Source organism: Mauremys reevesii, linkage group 2 (assembly GCF_016161935.1).
Source record: "Mauremys reevesii isolate NIE-2019 linkage group 2, ASM1616193v1, whole genome shotgun sequence".
Taxonomy (NCBI): domain Eukaryota; kingdom Metazoa; phylum Chordata; order Testudines; family Geoemydidae; genus Mauremys; species Mauremys reevesii.
Window position 1 is genome coordinate 287,287,998 of NC_052624.1, and position 21,816 is coordinate 287,309,813.

General features: G+C 48.0%; 1 protein-coding gene across 7 annotated transcripts in view; it reads left to right on the top strand.

The window, feature by feature from the left end:
- PUF60 (poly(U) binding splicing factor 60) overlaps positions 1–21,168 on the top strand; it is a 47,275-nt gene extending 26,107 nt beyond the window's left edge. For 3 of the 7 annotated variants that reach the window (XM_039527398.1, XM_039527399.1, XM_039527400.1), the window contains 11 exons: positions 4,328–4,423; positions 5,339–5,423; positions 6,191–6,280; positions 7,310–7,360; positions 12,586–12,747; positions 13,375–13,467; positions 14,657–14,870; positions 15,351–15,541; positions 16,331–16,466; positions 17,332–17,567; positions 20,730–21,168. In XM_039527398.1, coding sequence (XP_039383332.1) covers positions 4,353–4,423; positions 5,339–5,423; positions 6,191–6,280; positions 7,310–7,360; positions 12,586–12,747; positions 13,375–13,467; positions 14,657–14,870; positions 15,351–15,541; positions 16,331–16,466; positions 17,332–17,567; positions 20,730–21,029 — 1,629 coding nt within the window. In that variant the 5' untranslated portion in view covers positions 4,328–4,352 and the 3' untranslated portion in view covers positions 21,030–21,168. The remainder of the gene's footprint in view (positions 1–4,327; positions 4,424–5,338; positions 5,424–6,190; positions 6,281–7,309; positions 7,361–12,585; positions 12,748–13,374; positions 13,468–14,656; positions 14,871–15,350; positions 15,542–16,330; positions 16,467–17,331; positions 17,568–20,729) is intronic. The other 4 variants (XM_039527394.1, XM_039527397.1, XM_039527401.1 and 1 more) reach the window with 3 other exon arrangements.
- The last annotated feature ends 648 nt before the right edge of the window (positions 21,169–21,816 follow it).

A 21,816-nucleotide genomic window follows, 5' to 3' on the forward strand; every position in this document is an offset into this window, starting at 1 on the left:
AGGGCCAAGACACACATTCCCCTCTGAGAAGGATTCTTAGTTGTTTAAGCAGAGTTCTCAAGAAGATTCTGCTTTCTCTCTCTTTGAGTTTAATTGATACATCCTGCTATTTTAAAAGTGACTTTTCTGGTTGCAAATGATTTATGCCTTAAGGTAGGAAATACTCTAGTGAAAAGTTGCCTGGGATGTGTTGCTTTCTGACATACTGAACTGGTGCTGCTGGCTTATCATGGTGAGAGTTCATCTGTTCAATTTCTTACTCTGGAGGATGGAGAGTAATTCTTTCTTGAATGTGAAAGAATTAAAAAGGTGCCTTTGTAGAGCTTTTGGTGTAGAATAAGTCCTGTGGGGCATGTTTCCTTCTGAACATTCAAATATATGGTATAGAGTTTTCTGTCTGCAAGCATAAATTCCCATCTTTGACAATGTTGCCCCAGTCTCATAAGAGGCCATATTGAATCAGACCAATGGTCCATTTAGTCCAGTATCCTGTCTCAGACAGTGGCCAGTACCAAATGCTTCAGAGGTAATGAACTGAACAGTGCAGTTTTGAGAGATTCATCCTCTGTTGTCCAGTCTCGTTTCTGGCAATTGGAGGTGTATGGCAGGGGTGGGCAAACTACGGCCCATGAGCTGTTTTCAGCTGGCCTGCGAGCCACATCATGTGGCTTGATCCCGCTCTGGCTGGGGCATTGGGCTGGGAGCCGCATCCCACGGTTCAGCCCCGTTCTGGATGGGGTGCTGGGTTGGGGGCCACATCACGAGGCTCCCAGAAGCCGCAGCATGGCCCCGCTCCAGCTCCTACGCACTCCAATGGGAGCTGCAGGAGCGGTGCCTGTGGATGGGGCAGCGTGCAGTTTTTCCTTTTATACAGCTTGAGCAACATGGTTTTACAAAAGGTAGATCGAGCCAAACCAACCTGATCTCCTTCTTTGAGAAGGTAACAGATTTTTTAGACAAAGGAAACGCCGTGGATCTAATTTACCTCGATTTCAGTAAGGCATTTGATACGGTTCCACATGGGGAATTATTAGCTAAATTGGAAAAGATGGGGATCAATATGAAAATTGAAAGGTGGATAAGGAACTGGTTAAAGGAGAGACTACAGTGGGTCATACTGAAAGGTGAATTGTCAGGCTGGAGGGAGGTTACTAGTGGAGTTCATCAGGGATCGGTTTTGGGACCAATCTTATTTAATCTTTTTATTACTGACCTTGGCACAAAAAGTGGGAGAGTGCTAATAAAGTTTGTGGATGACACAAAGCTGGGAGGTATTGCCAATACAGAAAAGGACCCGGATATCATACTGGAAGATCTGGATGACCTTGTAAACTGGAGTAATAGGGTAATAGGATGAAATTTAATAGTGAAAAGTGCAAGGTCATGCATTTAGGGATTAATAACAAGAATTTTAGTTATAAGCTGGGGATGTATTAGTTGAAAGTAACAGAGGAGGAGAAGGACCTCGGAGTTTTGGTTGATCACAGGATGACTATGAGCCACCACTGTGATATGGCTGTGAAAAAAGCTAATGTGGTCTTGGGATGCATCAGGCGAGATATTTCCAGTAATGATAAGGAGGTGTTAGTACCATTATACAAGGCACTGATGAGACCTCATCTGGAATATTGTGTGCAGTTCTGGCCTCCCATGTTTAAGAAGGATGAATTCAAACTGGAACAGGTACAGAGAAGGGCTACTAGGATGATCCGAGGAATGGAAAACCTGTCTTATGAAAGGAGACTCAAAGAGCTTGGCTTGTTTAGCCTAACCAAAAGAAGGCTGAGGGGAGATATGATTGCTCTTTATAAATATATCAGAGGGATAAATATCAGGGAGGGAGATGAATTATTTAAGCTCAGTACCAATGTGGACACAAGAACAAATGGATATAAACTGGCCATCAGGAAGTTTAGACTTGAAATTAGACGAAGGTTTCGAACTATCAGAGGAGTGGAGTTCTGGAACAGCCTTCCAAGGGGAGCAGTGCGGGAAAAGACATATCTGTCTTCAAGACTAAGCTTGATAAGTTTTATGGAGGGGATGGTATGATGGGATAGCCTAATTTTGGAAATTAATTGGTCTTTGACTATAAGTGGTAAATATGCCCAATGGTCTGTGATGGGATGTTAGATGGGGTGGGATCTGAGTTACTATAGAGAATTCTTTCCTGGGTGTCTGGCTGGTGAGTCTTGCCCACATGCTCAGGGTTTAGCTGGTTGCCATATTTGGGATTGGGAAGGAATTTTCCTCCAGGGCAGATTGGCAGAGTCCCTGGGTGGGGTGGGGTGGGGTGGGGTATTCGCCTTCCTTTGCAGCATGGGGCACGGGTCACTTGCTGGAGAATTCTCTGCACCTTGAGGTCTTTAAATCATGATTTGAGGACTTCAGTAGCTCAGACATAGGTTAGGGGTTTGTTACAGGAGTGGGTGGGTGATATTCTGTGGCCTGCATTGTGCAGGAGGTCAGATTAGATGATCATAATTGTCCCTTCTGACCTTAAAGTCTGTGAATCACATCTCCCTCTTTGAGAGGTTACATACAGTCCCAGCCCACAATAATACATAAACCATTCCTTTAATACAATGGACCACAAAGATATTTAATCTTCATTCAGTAAGGTAGCCCAAGGATATTTCAGGAAATTGCCTCCATCTGTCACAAAGACAAACCCTGAGTCACTGCCATTGTATCCATTCCCTTGGGTATGTTTGTCACAGTCAGTACCATACTGCCAGCAGCCTCCAAACCTGAAGTGTTTCTCACATTCTTCTGTCAGAGTCAGAGTGGAAGAGGTAGTTGCTGTTTGTTCTTTTCACCCCCACCCCAGTTTGCCTTCTGCAAGCTTGATTCTTGAAGCACTCCCAGCTAATACTTGTGTGGTCTCCCTGAACCCCATTCTGTGCATAGTGGCACAGTGTGTTAACCAGGGAGTAGTCAGGACAGTAGCCTGGGCCTTGCTGCCAGTGGGAGATGCTATGTATGTGTGGGGTTGTAGTCTTCCATTGTGCGAAGGAATTCAGCTAATCATCCCGTACGGTATTTATATTGGCCCTTTTCAGTTCGTTGGTTGCTGTCCAGATTGGAGGTTCTGTCTACAAAAAGAGCTTTCATATTACCATACTCTTCAGGATGATCCCATTTTGAGCTGCAGCAAATATAAATAAATACCAGTATTGAGCAGTGTCTGGTAATAGGAACCTGTGGTATAGAGGTCAACAGAAGCCTAGGTAAAGCACATGGGGGCCGCTGAATCCCCTCTCCCAAACCAACAAGATCACTAGCAGGTTCCTCTGGGCAGCCTTGTCTTCCTACCACAATAGGAATAATTAACCCATTAGTGACACAGGACAGGGAATTCTGTGGAAATCAAAGGGTCTGAAACATCAAGAGGCAATGGAAAATCCAAGTCTGTTGAGGATGGGATGGAATTTAATGTGTGTAATATATACCAGAGGCGATCACGCACCCTGTTGTGATGGCATATAGAACAGCATGTGCTGTTTAGGAAGCTACAAAAGATGTAAAAATTTCCTGGTTCCTTTTGTTATGTGGCACACAATGGAATTAATAGGCAGCCGGTTTAAAAGAAGCGTAAGGAAGTACTGCTTCACACAACACACACTCAACTGTGCAACTTGTTGCTGGGGATGTTGTGAAAGTGGAAAGTTATAACTGGGTTCAAAAAAGAATTAGGTAAGTTCATGGAGGATGGGTCCATCAGTGGCTATTAACCAAAGTGGTCAGGGACGTAGCCCCCTGACCTGGCGTTCCTAAATCTCTGACTGCCAGAAGCTGGGCCTGTGCAACAGGGGATGGATCACTTGATAAGTTGCCCTGTTCTGTTCATTCCCTCTGAAGTATCTTGCACCGGCCACTGTCGGACGACAGGATACTGGGCTAGATGGACCATTGGTCTGAGCCAGTATAGCCATTTTTATGGTCTCAGTATGACTTTGGGGATGGGGCGCAGGGGTGCTAGCCTTGGAGAGGACAGTGTGAGTTAAGAAAAGGAATCGTTCCCCCTCTCAAAAATAAATTGAGGATTAGAGGCATGAAATGTAAAAAAAAAAATTTTAGGCTGCATATCTGGAATGCTTAGAAGAGTGCCTAGGTGATGGGATAGACTCCCCAAGAGAGGTGGCTTGGCTCTTTGAGAAAAAGGTTACATGTTAGTAGGTCTGAGCCCTGCAGGGGGCTTTTCTGACTTTGTGATTTCTGAACCTGAATGCTCTGGACTGCTGGAGCGGAGCTGGTTGTGTGTGTCTGTGAAAGGAAACTGGCCAATTTAACAGCGGCAGACTTCATGGTGGTTTTTCTGTTCCAGGGCACTGAGTCCATAAAGTTGGAAAATGGACAAAGCACAGCAGCTAAGCTGGGGCTTCCTCCTCTCACCCCGGAACAGCAGGAAGCTCTTCAGAAGGTGAGTGGCCCTCGTGTGGCCTTTCTTTAGCTCTTCTTGATCGCTAGTGTCAGACTTGCTGCCACAGAGGGGAGCACACCAGGTGGGGAACCCGCCTGCCAGGAATACATAGGGGATACTGACTGCGCTGTCCCTGTACCTGAGCTCTTAGAATCATGCCAAAGAAATGTTTTTTCTTAGTTGTGAGTTCCTGGTAGCTGCATGGGAACATTACAGGATATACTTTAAAAAAAAACAAAAACCAAAAAACCCAAAAACTGTGCCAAGATCAAAATAGATAACAGCTTGATCTTAAACTTGTTAAGAGGTTTCTCTGATCCCAATGATGATGAGATGCTGCTGCCCCAAAGTCCCTGTCAGGTGCAGCCTGGACTCAACAATTAATAGATTCCAGAAATGCTCCAGCTGAATCCTCTGCAGGATTCATGCTAGAACACACTGCAAAATCTCTCTGCCTTTCCTGTGCTCTCCGGCAACTAATTACTTGCCCCTTTGTTATAAGGGGACCTTTAATATACTGCAAAGATTATTTCATCCCTTTGGAGCCAAGCTATTTTAATTGTAGAACAAGTCCATCCCAACTCTGATCTCTGGTTCTTGATTCTATGTGTGCAGCTGGTGAGGGCATTACTGCTCACTTCTGGCTTCCGCTCCTAGTGGGAACGGGTGATGTCTGAAGTGCTGAGAGGAGAGCAGAGCAGAGTTGGGAATGGAGGGGAAGGTGGGAGCTGTGGGCTAGGTGTCTCCCAGATTCTGGTGAGGCAGGTATGCCATTGTTCTCGGTAGGCTTGGTGTGAATGTTCCCATAATGCTGAAGCTGCTTGTGTGTCTGTGTTTGGCTCGCAGTGTGAAACGGCCTCGTTTCCTCTGGCTGCTCCATAGCTGACAGATGTAAATCCCATTGTCCGTTTCCAGGTTTCCGAAGCACCCGCCTCAAATCCACGGTTTAGAGCCTGCCGTTCTCCGGCACCTCCCAAACACGTACAGCAATGGAAAGCAGGTGCCTTTGAGTGGGGTTGGCTGAATCTGTCCGTCCTGTCACCTGGGCATGGCACATCCATGGGTATTAGTGACCCCTTGATTAGGAGCCTCCATCTCAGCATCATTGGATGTGCAAGGCTCAGTATTTTTCAGAGTGGTAGAAGGCTGGGTAAAGGAAAAACAGTTCAGCCTTGTAGCCACAGGTCAGGGGACTGACGGAGGAGGCTGGAGTATATAGAAGGACCCACAGCTCCTGCTTACCAAGATAGTGTAGGCCTACTCTGACAAGGAAGGGAAGGGATACGCTCAGTGCAGAGTCTGGGCATGGGGAATAGGAGCTGCCTCGCTCTTTGTAGAACCTTTTGTCCAGATGTTCTCTGAGTGGAAAGGACTTGAAGGAGACTATCTGTCCTGCCCTCAACTCAGCAGGTAAGGTGCACTGGTGGGAGCTGAGGGGCAGAGGGAGGAAGAGGGAAATGCTGAGTGTGTAGTGCATGATGCTTTCCTAACATTGCGCCTGCTGCAGACTCAGAGTCCACCCAGTCCTTGCTGAAGCATTGTGCTGTATTTCAGGGTGAACAACTACAAGATGCTGACCACGATCATAGTAAGCTGTCGGCCCTTGACTAATGTAAAGTGCCCTAGTGCTTGGGGCCGGAGCACTGGAAAGCACCAGTGGCAGCCAGTTGTGGGGTTCTGGGGAATGTTGTATGAAGTTAAATGTCCTTCCCTGGCTCCTTGTGGAGTCCTGTGCCCTGTGATTATGGAGTCTGTATTTCCTTCCAGGCAAAGAAGTATGCGATGGAGCAGAGTATCAAGAGTGTGCTGGTGAAGCAAACCATCGCCCACCAGCAACAGCAACTCACTAACCTGCAGGTGAGAGATCCCTCTGGGCTCACCCCCTTGCCTTTACTCTCCCCACAAGGTGGAGCCTTTTATGCACTTAGAACCAGAGCACAGCCCTGAGGTCTGCCTGGAGCCAGGTACTTGCACTTCTGTTTCCGCAGTGAAATCGAAGTATGTTGTCTTCAGCCCTGTCAAGGAAATCCCTCTCCTGCCCTCATACATATGCTCACCCTCCCTGCCCCCCAAGAAAGCAAACTGCCCTGGGAAGAGAAGCTAATGCTTCCTCTTCTGTTGGCTGGCTAGACAATTTTTTCAGTTGCCAGAAAATCAAAACATCTGCTGTGAGTTCCACTGTCAACCTGAAGCTAAGGTGGTGTTTGGGGTTACTGGGAGCAGTATCCTTTCACCATCCTTTCCCCCATGAAGAGATGGTGCCTGTCTCTCTGGCTTTGCTGGCAGCGTCACCGCTACCATGGACTCTGTGGATTTTTCTCAGAACTCCAGCTGGTTATTCCTGCTAATGCAGGATTGTCCATGTCCTAGGAGACCCCTCTGCTGCTGTTTAAACCCCGCTTCCTTCTGAGATTCCTTATATACAGCTCTCTGCCTCCTGCTTGAGGTTAAGGAGCCCAGCATAATGATTTGGGGGGTTTGTATGTTTAAAAAATGTTGAAGTGGGGATGTGCCAGCCGCATTAGTCAGCTCTGGCTTTTCAGGGCTGTGTATGTTTCTGGGTGGCCGCTCTAGATGAGGGGCTCCTTGTAATTGCTGGGGGTGAATCAACGACAGTGGTTACAGAGGTTACTATTGCCTTGAGTCCCCCCGGGAGAAGACCCTGCTTCCTGAGGCAGTGGCAGCAGCACCCCTACCCAGAGTTGGTGGGACTGGTATCTGCAGGGTCCCAGCGCTGGACAGTCCTTGGGACCGGGCAGTGAGGGGCAAGGAAGGAGAGGCCACTCCCACAGGTTCCCTGTGCCGTCGCTCTCTGCTTGAGTTTTTACGAACAGCCGTAGTATGCTCAGCTCCAACAGACTGAACTCTGTCTTTACTGTCTTTCAGATGGCAGCAGTGACAATGGGCTTTGGAGATCCTCTCTCACCTTTACAATCGGTCAATAGACATATTCACTTCTTCTTGGGCACTTTGTCTTAGTCAGGGCCTAGAGTGGGGAAGTATTTAGTGGTAATACAATGCTCTTAACTAAACCCAGCACAACCCTCCCACATACCCACCTGCTATGGACAAGCACAACAAACTGAGACAAAGTGTAAACTCCCCAAAGGAAGACCTTGGGCTGGGTACAGTCTGCTGTGACACTGGCACCCTGGGCCCTGGAGTCAATTGCAAAGAGACCTTTAGATTTCAAGCAGTTCTGAACCCCTGTGAAATTGTGGGAGCACCTTTCTAGGGATGCTACAGCTCTGAGGTCCTGACCTAAAAGTAACTGCCAAGGTAACTCGCAAATGGGCAATTGATAAGAAACCAGCACACAGAACAGAGACCTGGTAGCTATGTGGCTGGGGAGCACTGGGGCATTACAGGCTTTCAGAGCATATCCTAGACCAAATGTCAGACTTCTGTTGCTATGTGCATACTTGTAGGTTAGGAGAATTTGGCACGTATTTCAAGTAAAACAATGAGGGCTGGAGCAAAAAGAACAATAGAGTTATTCAAAGAAAAGCAGTGCAGTGCCATAGTGCTAGAAGTTTCTAATCTACCCTCACAGAGAGTCTGGTTTACCTGGGATTATCTGTTCCCACGCCTTCTAGACACATGGGGCACTGGCATACGTGGGCTATAAACCACCCTCTCCTCATGCAAAGGTCACTTGTAAATGTTTCCTCGTCTAGCTGAAATGTAATTTCTTTGGTTGGTGTAAAATGCAACTTGGAGGCCAGTGCAGCAAGGGGAAGAAGCATTAAAACTAGACATGCCTGGCTTCCCTTCTGTAACACTGCTACGGTAGGTAGCTTGTCAGCTGGGGAGCCAAAATAACATTTGTGGGGGGAGGTAAGCTTGGAGTGGGACAGGAAGCGCCATCTCTGCCTGAAGGCAGCCTGGCCAGTTCCTGAGCCATGTTGCCCAAGAACCTTCTTTATCCGTTAATTTAGATACTATTGATCTCCCATATCACTAATTCTGCCCAACAGTATTTTGCAGCCACATCATGCTCAGTTGGGTAACAGAGATGAAAACATGTAATAATGATAGAGGATGCCTTTGTTAACAGGGCTCTCAAGAGTAATCATGAGCTTAGTATTGTCAATCACTTAAAATAAATAAATAAATAAAAGTGCCTCCCTCTGCCAGGAGCCAGCACCTGCTGCTGGAGGGACCGAAAGGCTAGAAGTCAAGGCTTTGCCCTGGATCAGCCATCATGGTGTGTTGTGAACTCGATGTCATTAAGATCCCTGTTTTCCCGCCAAATGCTTTATCTCAAGGCCTGTCAGGAGTGTGGAGCGCGAGTATACTTTAAGAACAGGACTGTCTCCACTGGCAGGACCCACAAGGCCCATATGTGAGGGCAGTGCAGCCTGAGACTCCTGTTATAGCGACTTATTGACCATAGTCAAAGCTCCCTATCCAGCAGACCTCTACTGCTGGAGTGTTACCGAGCAAGGTTTCACCTTGTCACTTCACCAAGACAAGCAGTTTCCTTGCATAACTGCATCAAAAGTGCAGATGAAAACAATGGTGCTTTGCATGTCGTCTCCCTCATTTTGAGCTCCATCCTGAAAAGGTGCATGTTACCTTGTCCTTAATAATAATCTTCCTTAGCTCCTAACTAACAGCACTGTCTGTACACACAAACCCTGACTGCCCACCTGGCGGTGGGGGAGGAATCCTTAGCCTCTGTTACAGATGGGGAAGCAGAAAGCTCAAGTACCCGACCCACAGCTGCAGAGAGGGGTCAGTGACAGGACCAGGATTCACATGCACATTCTTGGCACCTGGTTCTGCGCTAAGTTCACAAGAATATGCTGCCTTTTCCCTTAACTCACTGCACTACTCCACATGTGCCTGTTACCATCATAGTCCAGGTCAACCCTAGCTTGGTGGCCCAGATAGCTAACATAAAGGGGGGTAAATGGGTTCCTCAGAACTTCACTCCTGCTGCTGCTGGACTCTCCTGCTTGTGCAGAAGGTTTAGAATGTGGATTTCCCACTGTGAGGGTTGCTGCCATTGGGAAAGGGCTAGTACTATCAGTCTTGTCTCTGTGGCAGGTGTCATTGGAGGAGAAGAGAATGCCCCTTTTGTGTACACATCTTTAAAGGTGTGGAAAATCCCTACGCCTGGGGCACGGGCCTCAGGCTGGCTAGAGTAGTAAGAAGAGGACTAAAGTAATAGCAAAAGGGGAGGCTAGAATGAGGGAAGATCTGAGCACTCAGCACAAAATCAAGATGTTGAGAACAAAATTAATCAAGGAACCAAAGAACATGAAGAGAAGAAATTATCTAATTGCCTATACACCAATGCTAGGAGCCTGCGTAACAAACAAGAGGAACTGGAATTGCTCATTTATGAGCATAAACTTGGTCTAGTTGGTATTACCAAAACCTGGTATTCCAGTTCACCCAACTGGAATGTTAAAAACAATGGGGAGGGCATTCTATGTCCAAAATGGCATTAGCTGTTTGCGAGTTGCTGATAACTCGGAAGAAGACTGATAAAGCACAAGCGGGGTACTAGTTGGTGTCTGCTACAGACCACCAAAGCCCACTAGGAATAGGATGACCGCTTCCTTATGCACCCAATTACAGTGTGTACAAATAAAAGCTGTGTGATCACGGGGAACTTCAGTTTGAGTGACATATGGTGGAGGTCTTGTGCTGCCAGTACAGAAACATCCTTGGAATTTCTAAGCATTATAGATGACAGTTCCCTAACTCAGAATTTATTGCAGCCTACGCGGGGATGCTGAATGAGACCTTGTTCTAACAGAGAGAGAGGAACTGATCACAGAACTAAAAATTAATGGTAGCTTAAGTACAGGTGATCATGGTTTGATCACATTTATAATGTGCAAGCAGAATAAAGTCCAGACCATAATATAGATGATTGGTGCATTTAATAGGGCCAGTTTCACAAAGCTGAAAACAGTTATGAGCCAGAGCAGTTGGCAGGAAGAATTTAAGCAGAAAAATGTGAATGATGATTAGGAATCATTTAAGCACATCTTACTAGATCCCCAAAATGCCACTGTCCCACAATCAAGGAAGAAGGCCAATTTTAGAGGGGAAGTGAAGGTGGCTGTAAAAAATAAAAAGTAAATATATAAAAACAGAGGTTCCCGACTGTGGGCTGTGACCCATTAGCAGATGGCGTTGTGGTGATCCCTTGTGTACAGAGGATGCCAGTTTGCGCAGCACAGCATGACCTCGCACGCACCATATGTACAAGGTCACGCCACATGGAGGATGCCATTTTGTAGAGCAGTTTGCAACCTCCATGCTGTCTGTGATCTCTGCAGGAAATAATAATTAAAATGGGGTTGTGCCTGCATACAGTTTGGGAGCCCCTGATGCAACCAGTGGAAGAAAGGGGAAGCTGATAGTAATGAATGTTGGCTTCTCAAGGGTGGGAGGATTGGGAGACTGCACTAGAGATTATTGCCTAGCTGCCCTACGGTGTGAGCGTGCTCACTTTTCACCTGGCTCACAGGCTTTTGGAGCTATCATAAAACCTCATTTAAAAGCATAAAACACAGCCCCAATGTAGAGGCAAAACAAAACCTTTGTTTCCTTTGTTTGATGAGTCCAGGTTCAAGTTAATCTAATATAACTGCAAGCGCCGTAGTGTGGTGTGAGAACCTGGTTCGATGATAGTGCTTCCGCCCCTGAAGTGCTAGGAATCAATCCAGAATGAGGCTGTATTTTGCGCTGCAAACAGTTACCTCCCTGGTCATAGTGACCAGCTCAAGTGCATTTGACATCTATTTTGTGTGATTGTCTCATCAGACACAGTCAGTGCCTGCTCTGTCCATTACTGTGTTGCAGGAGAAACCCCCTTGGCCACCCCTTCGTTAACATTGAGTTGTGGCATCCCTAGAGAGGACAGAACAACTCTGAGCTTGTGCTCACCCTTATGCCGGAGCTCTCCACCTGAGTTAGGCCTTCGTGTAATGGCCTTATAGCAAGGTCCTCCTTGGGGGGTGGGGGTCAGAGTTCACAGAGCTCCCTACTTGGGTGTGGAGTACTGTAGAATTGGGCTGGGGAGGAAGCACTAAGAGAAGTCCTGCTTTTGCCCTCTTTGTAGGGCCCTCACCACTTTGCATTCGTTCCAGCTGTTCCATGCAGAATAAGAATGTAGCCCTGTACAAGTCTCCAGTGTGCTATAATAAATACACTATTGCTGATTATAGGGAGCTGCCTCTGCAGGGCTTTCCTTTCTGCCTTGGTCCCAATGCATGCTGATAAGATCACAGATTTGGCCAGTGTGTCCTAGCAGGCAGCACCTTCCTACGTGAAGTTCTTAGAACTGCCATGTGGCTTGGAGGAAGCTGGTTTTAGGGGTACCATCTGGGGAACGACCAGGTTCCTCTTGCAAACAGACTTTCAGACAGTTTCAGGAAAAGAGCACAGAGGCTTTCTCTGCACTGAGCGAGACAATGGCTGAGTCTGTGGGGCTGTACTACTGTAGGTGCCAATACCCATGGAAGATGCTAACTCTGAGCACCACAGACTTCCCCAAGAGAAGGGTTTTGTTTAATCGCTGGATTTTGTTTGTTTTTATTGAACTGTACAGTGCAGCTGGTGCCCAGTTCCCTTAATGCCAAGGGAGGGAGAGGGGAGGAGGTGGAGCCCAGTGCCCAGGGAGTGGGGAGGAGGTGGTTCCCAGTGCTAGATCCCTTGATGCCCAGGGCAGGGGAAAATGAGAGCGTGTGGTGCCAAATACTGGATCTTTTGCTGCGCCATGCAGGACAGAAGGGATTGCTGTTAGTGCCTGATGTTGGATCCCTTGCTGCCTGGATTTCCCCTGCCTGGAGGGGAAGCTGTTTTAGAATGAAGGTATTTCCCCCTGCTTCAGGCATTGCCAGAGATGTGATCTTGTCAGGGTGGGTTGGAGTTAGGGCTGCTGAGGTGGCAGAGCATATCAGAGACTTGATTGTGCCCCTGGGAGTGAGCCTTACTGCCCACGCGCTCCCCACCAGTCCATGCACTGAGCAGAAAAATACTTCTTTACCACCAAGAGTGTGCCAGGCTGTGCTGCAGCCAGTGAGGAGCTGCTTGCTGTTGGGTCACAGCTCCTGGGGAGGGTGGTACAGGGGAGAGAGCTGTCCTGGTATCTGTGACTACCCCCTAAGCTAACCAGCCAGTTCTTCTTTCCAAAACAGATGGCAGCTCAGAGGCAGCGGGCGCTGGCCATCATGTGTCGTGTGTACGTGGGCTCCATATACTATGAACTGGGAGAGGACACCATCCGCCAGGCCTTTGCCCCATTTGGACCTATCAAAAGCATTGACATGTCCTGGGACTCTGTTACAATGAAACACAAGGTTGGTTAACAGCCCCTAGGGGTGGTTTCTTTTTCTCTAAGGTCACCCTGCATGCATCCCGGGAAGGAGGAGCCTTCACCCTCCTAGTCTGCAGTATACAGCAAGCTGTCTTAGTAGGTGGTTCTTCAACTGATGGTCCCTATTGTATTCCACTGAGGGTTCTGGGCATGTGCCCAGAGCTGGAGCTTTTAGGATTGAATGTAATAGCCTCCTGTGCTGCCTAGCTTTTTAGTGTCACCAGAAGCCATAGCAGTGACCTAACGGCTGCATGTGGGACCATTGTAGGGATGTGGGGCATGGAGCTTGGGGAATGCTGAGCAGTTAGCCTGCCTTGTGTGCATGCCCTGGCCTTTCTCCCGTGCTAAAAGACCTGTTTTATGTATAAGCAGCTCAGGAAGCAAGTGGCTGCAAGTCTGTTCAGGCAGTTTCATGCTTCAGCTTGTTGCTCTCTGCATTAGCATGCTATTGGGAAAGGCTTTGAGGATGGGATTCTCTGGCTGAACAGTTGGGATTGGCACAGTGTGATACAGACAGGCTGCATTAGTTGGCAGAGTGGGGAATGCGAGCACTAGGGCGTGCAACAAGAAGAGATTGGTACAATTTAATAGGGTTTCCCCTCTATCCTAGGGCTTTGCTTTTGTGGAATACGAGGTGCCTGAAGCTGCTCAGTTGGCCTTGGAACAGATGAACTCAGTCATGCTGGGTGGGAGAAACATAAAGGTGAGTGACAGCAGGTTGTGTCATGTGGGAGGCGAGTCTAGCTCATGCTGCTGTTTGTGTTACAGGATGGGGCTTTTCAGATGGTTAGAGGAGCCTGAAGAAGAAAATCTGTGTTCCTAGGAGATCTGTTCCTCATAGACTCATAGACTTTAAGGTCAGAAGGGACCATTATGATCATCTAGTCTGACCTCCTGCACAACGCAGGCCACAGAATCTCACCCACCCACTCCTGTAACAAACCCCTAACTAATCCTCAGTGGGCCTCTTTTCAATGCACCACCTGAGGCCACTCACTGAGAACTGACTGGTTCTTGGCACCTGCCTCTGATCCTCTGGGAAGAGCCCATAAAGTGTTAATATACACTAGGAGGAGGGAGGGGTGTTGGACTCTGTTCTGTTCCTCCCCATGCACAGAATGGGAGCCCTTTGTGGCCTAGATACGGAGTCTTGTGTGCAGCAGCCAGGTCCTGAGGAGAGGGCAGGTGAGTGACTGCTGACCCTGGTTGTGCCTGTTGGGTTCTGCAGAAAGGGGGCTTGTTTGTATGTGTATTATGAGGGAAATGAGGCTCTGGGGTAACCTGGTGGGGTGAGGGGGTTAGTACAAATTGAAAGGAACCAGGGAGTTGAGCTTTGTATTCCCAGGCACAAGTAAGAGATTCCCTGACAGATGTGGGAGACTTTGGGGGGCGTCCCTTTTGCGGTGTCTCTGAAAACCCAGTGTCCTTACATCTTCACCAAAATCATTTCCTCTTAGGTCCCTTTTCAGGCAGTTGTAGTGCCTGATCGATTACGGGTTTTTGGGAGCTCCAGAGAATGATATGGAGGCATTGTGCCCTGCCTGTAGCAGTGACAGCTAGTCAGTTGTAGCATTGGAAGCTAGTCACTAGTCAGGGAGGGAAGATACAAGGCTGAAATATGCTTGCTCAGTAACAAGTGCCACAGAAAACATCCTGTATCTGGGTTGTCTCGGTAACCCTGATATCCCATGGTGGCCTGTGGAGTCACTGGAGACTACAACCCAGACATGATAATTAACTGTGGCTCTGTGGTGCTGATTGCCGTGCCCTGGAAAGTATTATGTGGGGTTCAACTGCTCTTCGTTAGCATTTACAGTCCTTGTGTCTTGGGTGAGTCCCAGTGCTGCCTCTTGGAGCACTCAGAGTGTTTGTGTTTGCTTCGCTCTCCGCAGGTCGGCAGGCCTAGTAATATTGGACAGGCACAACCAATCATAGACCAGCTCGCAGAGGAGGCCCGGGCTTTCAACCGCATCTACGTGGCGTCTGTTCACCAGGACCTTTCCGATGACGACATTAAGAGTGTGTTTGAGGCCTTTGGGAAGATTAAGTCCTGCACGCTAGCCAGGGACCCCACAACAGGGAAACACAAAGGCTATGGATTCATTGGTAAATTGGCTGCTCTGATACCTGTCATGGAGTGGGGTGGGAATGTCATTGGATTTGGATCCATGTCTGCTCCCTCCAGTGGCAATAAGCTTCTAATTTCAGTTATGGGTTAGAGTGGGATTGAGAGCGGCCCATGGCCTGATGTCAGAGGGCTGCCTGGCTCTCAGCTGGAAACTGGATTCTGTGTTCTTGTTCAGCTAGAACCTAGGGTGTGACAAGAACCATCTCCCTTTACGCTGAATGTTTGAGAAGATCCTGTATAATCAGAGGGGTTGGGTTTGTGATCTGGGAGGTGTGGGAGTGGTTGGTAGGGACACTGATGGCTGCCGCTCTAGACCATTGTGTTCTTAGAAGTACAAACCCAAGTTGTTCAGGGAAAGGGGTCTATGTTTAGGAGGCAGGCAACGGGGCATTTTCCCTGGGAGCCTGAAATGTCCATCTTTAAGGAGCACTCTGTCAGGGTTCCAATTATCATTGCAGAGTATGAGAAGGCACAGTCATCACAAGATGCTGTCTCATCTATGAACCTCTTTGACCTGGGTGGCCAATATCTCCGGGTTGGCAAAGCTGTCACTCCCCCAATGCCTCTCCTAACACCTGCAACGCCTGGAGGATTACCCCCTGCAGCAGCTGTAGCTGCAGCAGCTGCCACAGCAAAGATAACAGCTCAGGTAAGAAACAGAGCAGCAGGACTTGAAACGAGGTGGGTGAGTGCGTGCGTTATTTAGAGTCCAGCAGTCCTGTTGAACACAGGGATACAGATTGGCCCAGTGCAGTACTTACGGGAGCTCCCGACTAGGTGGCCTTGGTTGTACCCTACAGAGTAGTTCTCCCGGCCTCATGTGGAGACTGGCCTAGGAGTAGCTGTCTGTGCTACACCCTCCAGTCTTGGGTATGGCCGGCCAAGGTGTAGAAACGGGCCTGATTTACACCGCAGATAGGCTTATCTGTTTTGATTTAGTTTGATTGTTCTGAAACAGTATTGCCTAATTAGGGCCACCTTAGAAGAGCAAGAGGTGGTTAGGAAGCGGGGAAGCTTTTTGCTCTGGAATTGACTCCAGCCCGCTACAACCATCCTGGAGACTTTGGGTTTGGGTTCCCGGGTTCCCTTGGCATGTCTGTCATTCAGGGCCCTACATGTGAGCTGATTGGCATGGGGTGATAGCTGTGAAGTGTGGGGAAGTGCCTGCTCTTCAGGGGGTTGGTATGTGGCGGCTGTCTACAGGAAAGGTGAGTTCAGGGCAATCCTCGGCATGTGTCGGTGCGATTAAGCAGAGTTGCTTATGTTTCTCCGCTCGGGCCAGTGGCTGAGCTGGGCCTAGTAGTTTTACAGGTCATTTGCCCCCCTGCCCTGGCGATTTGGTAAGTCTCTACAAAGGTAAAAAGAAAAAATCTGAGCAGAGCACACCCTGAGCGTGACTCTCTGAAGCAGAATTAACACTCTGGCTTTTCTCTTGTAGGAAGCAGTGGCAGGAGCTGCAGTCCTTGGCACTTTAGCAACACCTGGGCTGGTGTCTCCAGCGCTGACACTGGCTCAGCCTCTGGGTGCATTGCCGCAGGCCGTAATGGCAGCACAGGCACCAGGAGTCATTACGGGTGCGTCTGCTCTTCATTCTGTCACTTCCACAACTATTCCAAGATAGCACTAGTCCCCACAGCTGGGTCACTTCATGGAAAGTGTAGCCAGGGCCAGCTACCTCTTTTGGTTATCAGACCCATGTGATTCCTGTAAAGAGCTGAGAGAACTCAGTTGAAGAGAAGAGCTGTGGGAAACAGGTGGGCTCGGTGGCTGACCCTGCAGCAGTGGGGAGAGATGCAAGGGGAAAGGTTTCAGGTGCCTTGCAGCTGCTTTAATCAGGGGCTTAACTTTGTTATGTGTTGAGTTTTGTACATGGAAGAATGAAACTGTCCCTGAAGGAGGGGCATGAGCAGACTTTCGGGTGTGGTCTCAGTCCTTCCTGTGCTGGGAAGACAGGCCACCAGCCCCACTAAAGGGTTTGAAACTGAATCGTACTAAAACTGAATTGTTTGCAGAGAATTCTGATTTCTCCTTGCATTGCCTCGCAGGCCTCTCCACGAGTGTGTGGTGAGTGCGGTAAGGGCACTAAGCCTCCCAGAACTGGCAGGGATGCATGGTGCCCTGAGCAAAAGCACCATGGTGGTCACTTACCACATGCAAAACAGAGGCAGCCCCATCGCACTGTCTCCCCTTCGAATGGGCAGATTCCCCACGTGTGTGCATCATACCTGGTGGTAGAGCCTGCCCTCTCTACTGTACTGAGTCACTGTTTGCCCTGGTTGTCAGACACTCTCAGTGGTTCGTGTTGCAGTTACTAAAACCTTTCTCCTAATTCCATAAGGCTGGGTATTACTGGCTGGCTTTCTTCCTGATGTGTCAGAGTGCCAATCCTAGAGGGAGGCTCCTTTAACTTCCTCCTTCAATCTGTGTATTCACCTGCAGGTGTGACCCCCGCTCGACCGCCCATTCCAGTCACTATTCCACAGGTGGGAGTAGTGAATCCTATCCTAGCAAGTCCCCCAACATTGGCTCTGTTGGAGGTTAAAAAGGAGAAGGAGGAGGAGGAAATCTTCCAGGAGTCAGAGAGGCCTGAAATGCTGAGTGAACAGGAGCATATGAGCATATCCGGCAGCAGTGCCCGTCACATGGTGATGCAGAAACTGCTTCGCAAACAGGAGGTGAGCATGACCCTGAGTTAATTCTAGATTCCCAGAGATACAGTGTAGCCTACAGGCCACAAGTCTGGCTTGGGTCTGTCTTTTAGTTCGGTACAGCTCAGCAGCACAGTGTATGGTACAAGTTCACAAAAGGTGTGTCTTTTGGACTAGATGACCTCCTGAGGTCCCTTACAACCCTGAGATTCTATGATTCTTACTGAGTACAAATGCCTGTATCATAACCAGTCATCACCTGCTGCAGCCTACGGTCATGGCTTTTCCCTCTCTGCCTTGTAAAGGAGGATCTCTGTAGTGAGGTGCCTTGCTCAGAGAGAGCCCACTCTTTGCTGTGCTGTGTTGTCCAGCCATTAGACCAAAGATGCTGATAAGAACATAAGAACGGCCATACTGGGTCAGACCAAAGGTCCATCTAGCTCAGTATCTGTCTACCGACAGTGGCCAATGCCAGGTGCCCCAGAGGGAGTGAACCTAACAGACAATGATCAACTTATCTCTCTCCTGCCATCCATCTCCATCCTCTGACAAAGAGGCTAGGGACACCATTCCTTACCCATCCTGGCTAATAGCCATTTATGAACTTAACCACCGTGAATTTATCCAGTTCTCTTTTAAACACTGTTATAGTCCTAGCCTTCACAACCTCCTCAGGTAAGGAGTTCCACAAGTTGACTGTTTGCTGCGTGAAGAACTTCCTTATATTTGTTTTAAACCTGCTGCCTATTAATTTCATTTGGTGACCCCTAGTTCTTGTATTATGGGAATAAGTAAATAACTTTTCCTTATCCACTTTCTCCATATCACTCATGATTTTATATACCTCTATCATATCCCCCCTTAGTCTCCTCTTTTCCAAACTGAAGAGTCCTAGCCTCTTTAATCTTTCCTCGTATGGGACCCTCTCCAAACCCCTAATCATTTTAGTTACCCTTTTCTGAACCTTTTCTAGTGCCAGTATATCTTTTTTGAGATGAGGAGACCACATCTGTACACAGTATTCGAGATGTGGGCATACCATCGATTTATATAAGGGCAATAATATATTCTCAGTCTTATTCTCTATCCCCTTTTTAATGATTCCTAACATCCTGTTTGCTTTTTTGACTGCCTCTGCACACTGTGCGGATGTCTTCAGAGAACTATCCACAATGACTCCAAGATCTTTTTCCTGACTCATTGTAGCTAAATTAGCCCCCATCATATTGTATGTATAGTTGGGGTTATTTTACATTTATCCACATTAAATTTCATTTGCCATTTTGTTGCCCAGTCACTTAGTTTTGTGAGATCTTTTTGAAGTTTGTCAAAGTCTGCTTTGGTCTTAACTATCTTGAGCAGTTTAGTATCATCTGCAAACTTTGCCACCTCACTGCTTACCCCTTTATCCAGATCATTTATGAATAAGTTGAATAGGATTGGTCCGAGGACTGACCCTTGGGGAACACCACTAGTTACCCCTCTCCATTCTGAGAATTTACCATTAATTCCTACCCTTTGTTCCCTGTCTTTTAATCAGTTCTCAATGCATGAAAGGACCTTCCCTTTTATCCCATGACAGCTTAATTTACGTAAGAGCCTTTGGTGAGGGACCTTGTCAAAGGCTTTCTGGAAATCTAAGTACACTATGTCCACTGGATCCCCCTTGTCCACGTGTTTGTTGACCCCTTCAAAGAGCTCTAATAGATTAGTAAGACACGATTCCCTTTACAAAACCATGTTGACTATTGCTCAACAGTTTGTTTTTCTATGTGTCTGACAATTTTATTTTTAACTATTGTTTCGACTAATTTGCCGGTACTGACTGACTGGTGTATTAAGACATTATAGTCACTGATGTCCTGGCCCCCAGATTTTGCCTTCCTCTCCATCATTCACGTTGCCATGGTTTGTCCTCCTGCAGAACACAGGCCAGAGACTCCCACCCAGTGATTCTCAGATACCTTAGTGATGGCACAGAACTTGAGTTCTGATTTCAGATTGGACACTGACTCCTTCTGGGATTGGACAAGGCCCTTCCCCTCTTTTTTCTGCCAAATGGGGGTAATATTGACCTGCACCTCTTGTGGAGCTGTGAGAATTAGCTCATGTGTCCTGTACTTTGAAAATATAAAGGCCCAACGGTGGTATTGTTGAGACACTGGCTGTCACCTAGTTAAGGTTGAAACTAACTGTCCATAAAAACCTGATCTACACGACCCACACCTTAATTTCCCCAAGAACTGTAGCATCACGTCTCAAGGGGGAAGTTTAGATACATCAGAAAATGCATTTTAAAGCTACACCAAAGGTGTTCCTAATCCTTTTTTTCAAAACGGCTTGACTTGCAAACTCTGAGTTTGTTGTGTTGGCCTGAGTGGGGAGAGGCTTTGAGAAGGTGTGAATTACAAAGAGATAAGAGCTGGTTTCACGTGCATACAGAGCAATTTTTAAAATTATTTAATCTCACATGCTGCTGGTCTGAGACAGAGACATGGGGGGATGGAGAGGGACAGGCGTCCGGGGGGACACAGGCAATGATAGTATAGCGATGGGCTTCCTGTTGCAGAAGAGTGCGGTAGGGCAGGAGGATGGAATGGGGTAAAGGCTTGGGAGAATTCTGGAGCTTGATCCACACTGGTGGGTTGGGGTGTGGGTATCCCCTATAATGTACTTGTTCTGGGAATGATGAGAAACCTTCAGTCTCTAGGCCTGTGAGGCCAACTACTTACATCAGCCACTAAGTTCCAAGATAAAGATAACATGAAGAATAATTGCCACCAAGATGTGTCATGCAAGTGAAGGTAAGAGGAGGGAAATCAGTTTGATAAATCCATCTTTGTAAGATTTAAACACAGTCTTAAAAATAGCATCTCTCCAGCCACATCTTCAGGACACAAAACAAGTGGCAAATTCCTGGTACGCTGCTGGCCTAAGCAGTTGAACTGGAGATGCCTGTTGAAGAGTCGTCATTTCTGGGTTATACTGAACATGGGTTGAGCGTGCTTCTGGTGCCCGTGGGCAGTGCCATTACAGATTGGTTCCAGAAAGCCCTGGGATGTTAATTTTTGCTGCTCAGGCCTGGCACTGAAGTGGCTGCTGTGATGTGCAGGTGTCATGGCTTTTCAAGGTTAACCCCAGCAGTCCCATGAACCTGCTCAGTCACCTCTCTTCTTCCTCTTCCTGCAGTCAACTGTGATGGTGCTGCGCAACATGGTGGATCCAAAGGACATTGATGACGATCTGGAGGGAGAAGTGACAGAAGAGTGTGGCAAGTTTGGGGCAGTGAACAGGGTCATCATCTACCAAGAGAAGCAGGGCGAGGAGGAGGACGCTGAGATCATCGTCAAGATCTTTGTAGAGTTCTCTATGGCCTCGGAGACTCACAAAGCCATTCAGGCCCTGAATGGGCGCTGGTTTGCTGGCAGGAAGGTGGTGGCAGAGGTGTATGACCAGGAGAGATTTGATAACAGTGACCTGTCAGCATGAACTCTGCCTGAGAGAGACTTCTCCCCTGCCCACTGTGTCCCATCTGTTTTTTTAGCCATGTGTAAGGAATGCTGCTGGGTGAGCACAGCTCTCTACTGTGATGTACATGTAGTTTGGATAAAAGTGCGAAGAAAAGCCAGCGTGCGTGAGTGTGTGTTAAAAGGGCCAGCACCACCTTGGTTGGGTCTATAATGGGCCAAGTCTCCTCAGCCAACAGCTTGTCAGGCCTTAGAGAGTAAGGGCCAGAGGTCAGAAATGCCTGAGTCCGAATCCCATTTCACCCTCGGGGGCCAGGAGCTGCAGTTTTCTTTAGAGGTGGGCAACTGCTGGTTTGAATGGTGCAGGCACCATCTTTTTAATAAGCGTTTGCACAGTACGTTGATCCCTGGTTGGAGCCCTCAGGCACTATTGCAGCGCTACCAGGAATGGGCAGTGGCTTGGGTAAGGCCAGGAGCGCCTTCCAGAGCAGGCTTAGCAGCTGCAGGCTGAGCTCAAGCTCCAAGCCCTTGATGTGGGGTAAGTGCCACCATATCAACTGCTTGCAGTCTGCAGATGCTCAGGTCATCGCCTCCGCCTCCGTGAGTAACGCTCAGGCACAGTGAGATCCAGGGCTGCAGCTGTCCACGTGAACAATGGCGGGGGCGCCTGTCCCACCTGGGAACTTGCTTGCATTTTACGCAGGCCTTGTGAGTTCAGGTTAATGGAAATATCAAGCTTGTGAAGCCAGGCCAGAGCCCAGAAACAAGTCAGTTGGGATTCAAATGTACAGTCCTGTTACTTGTGATCC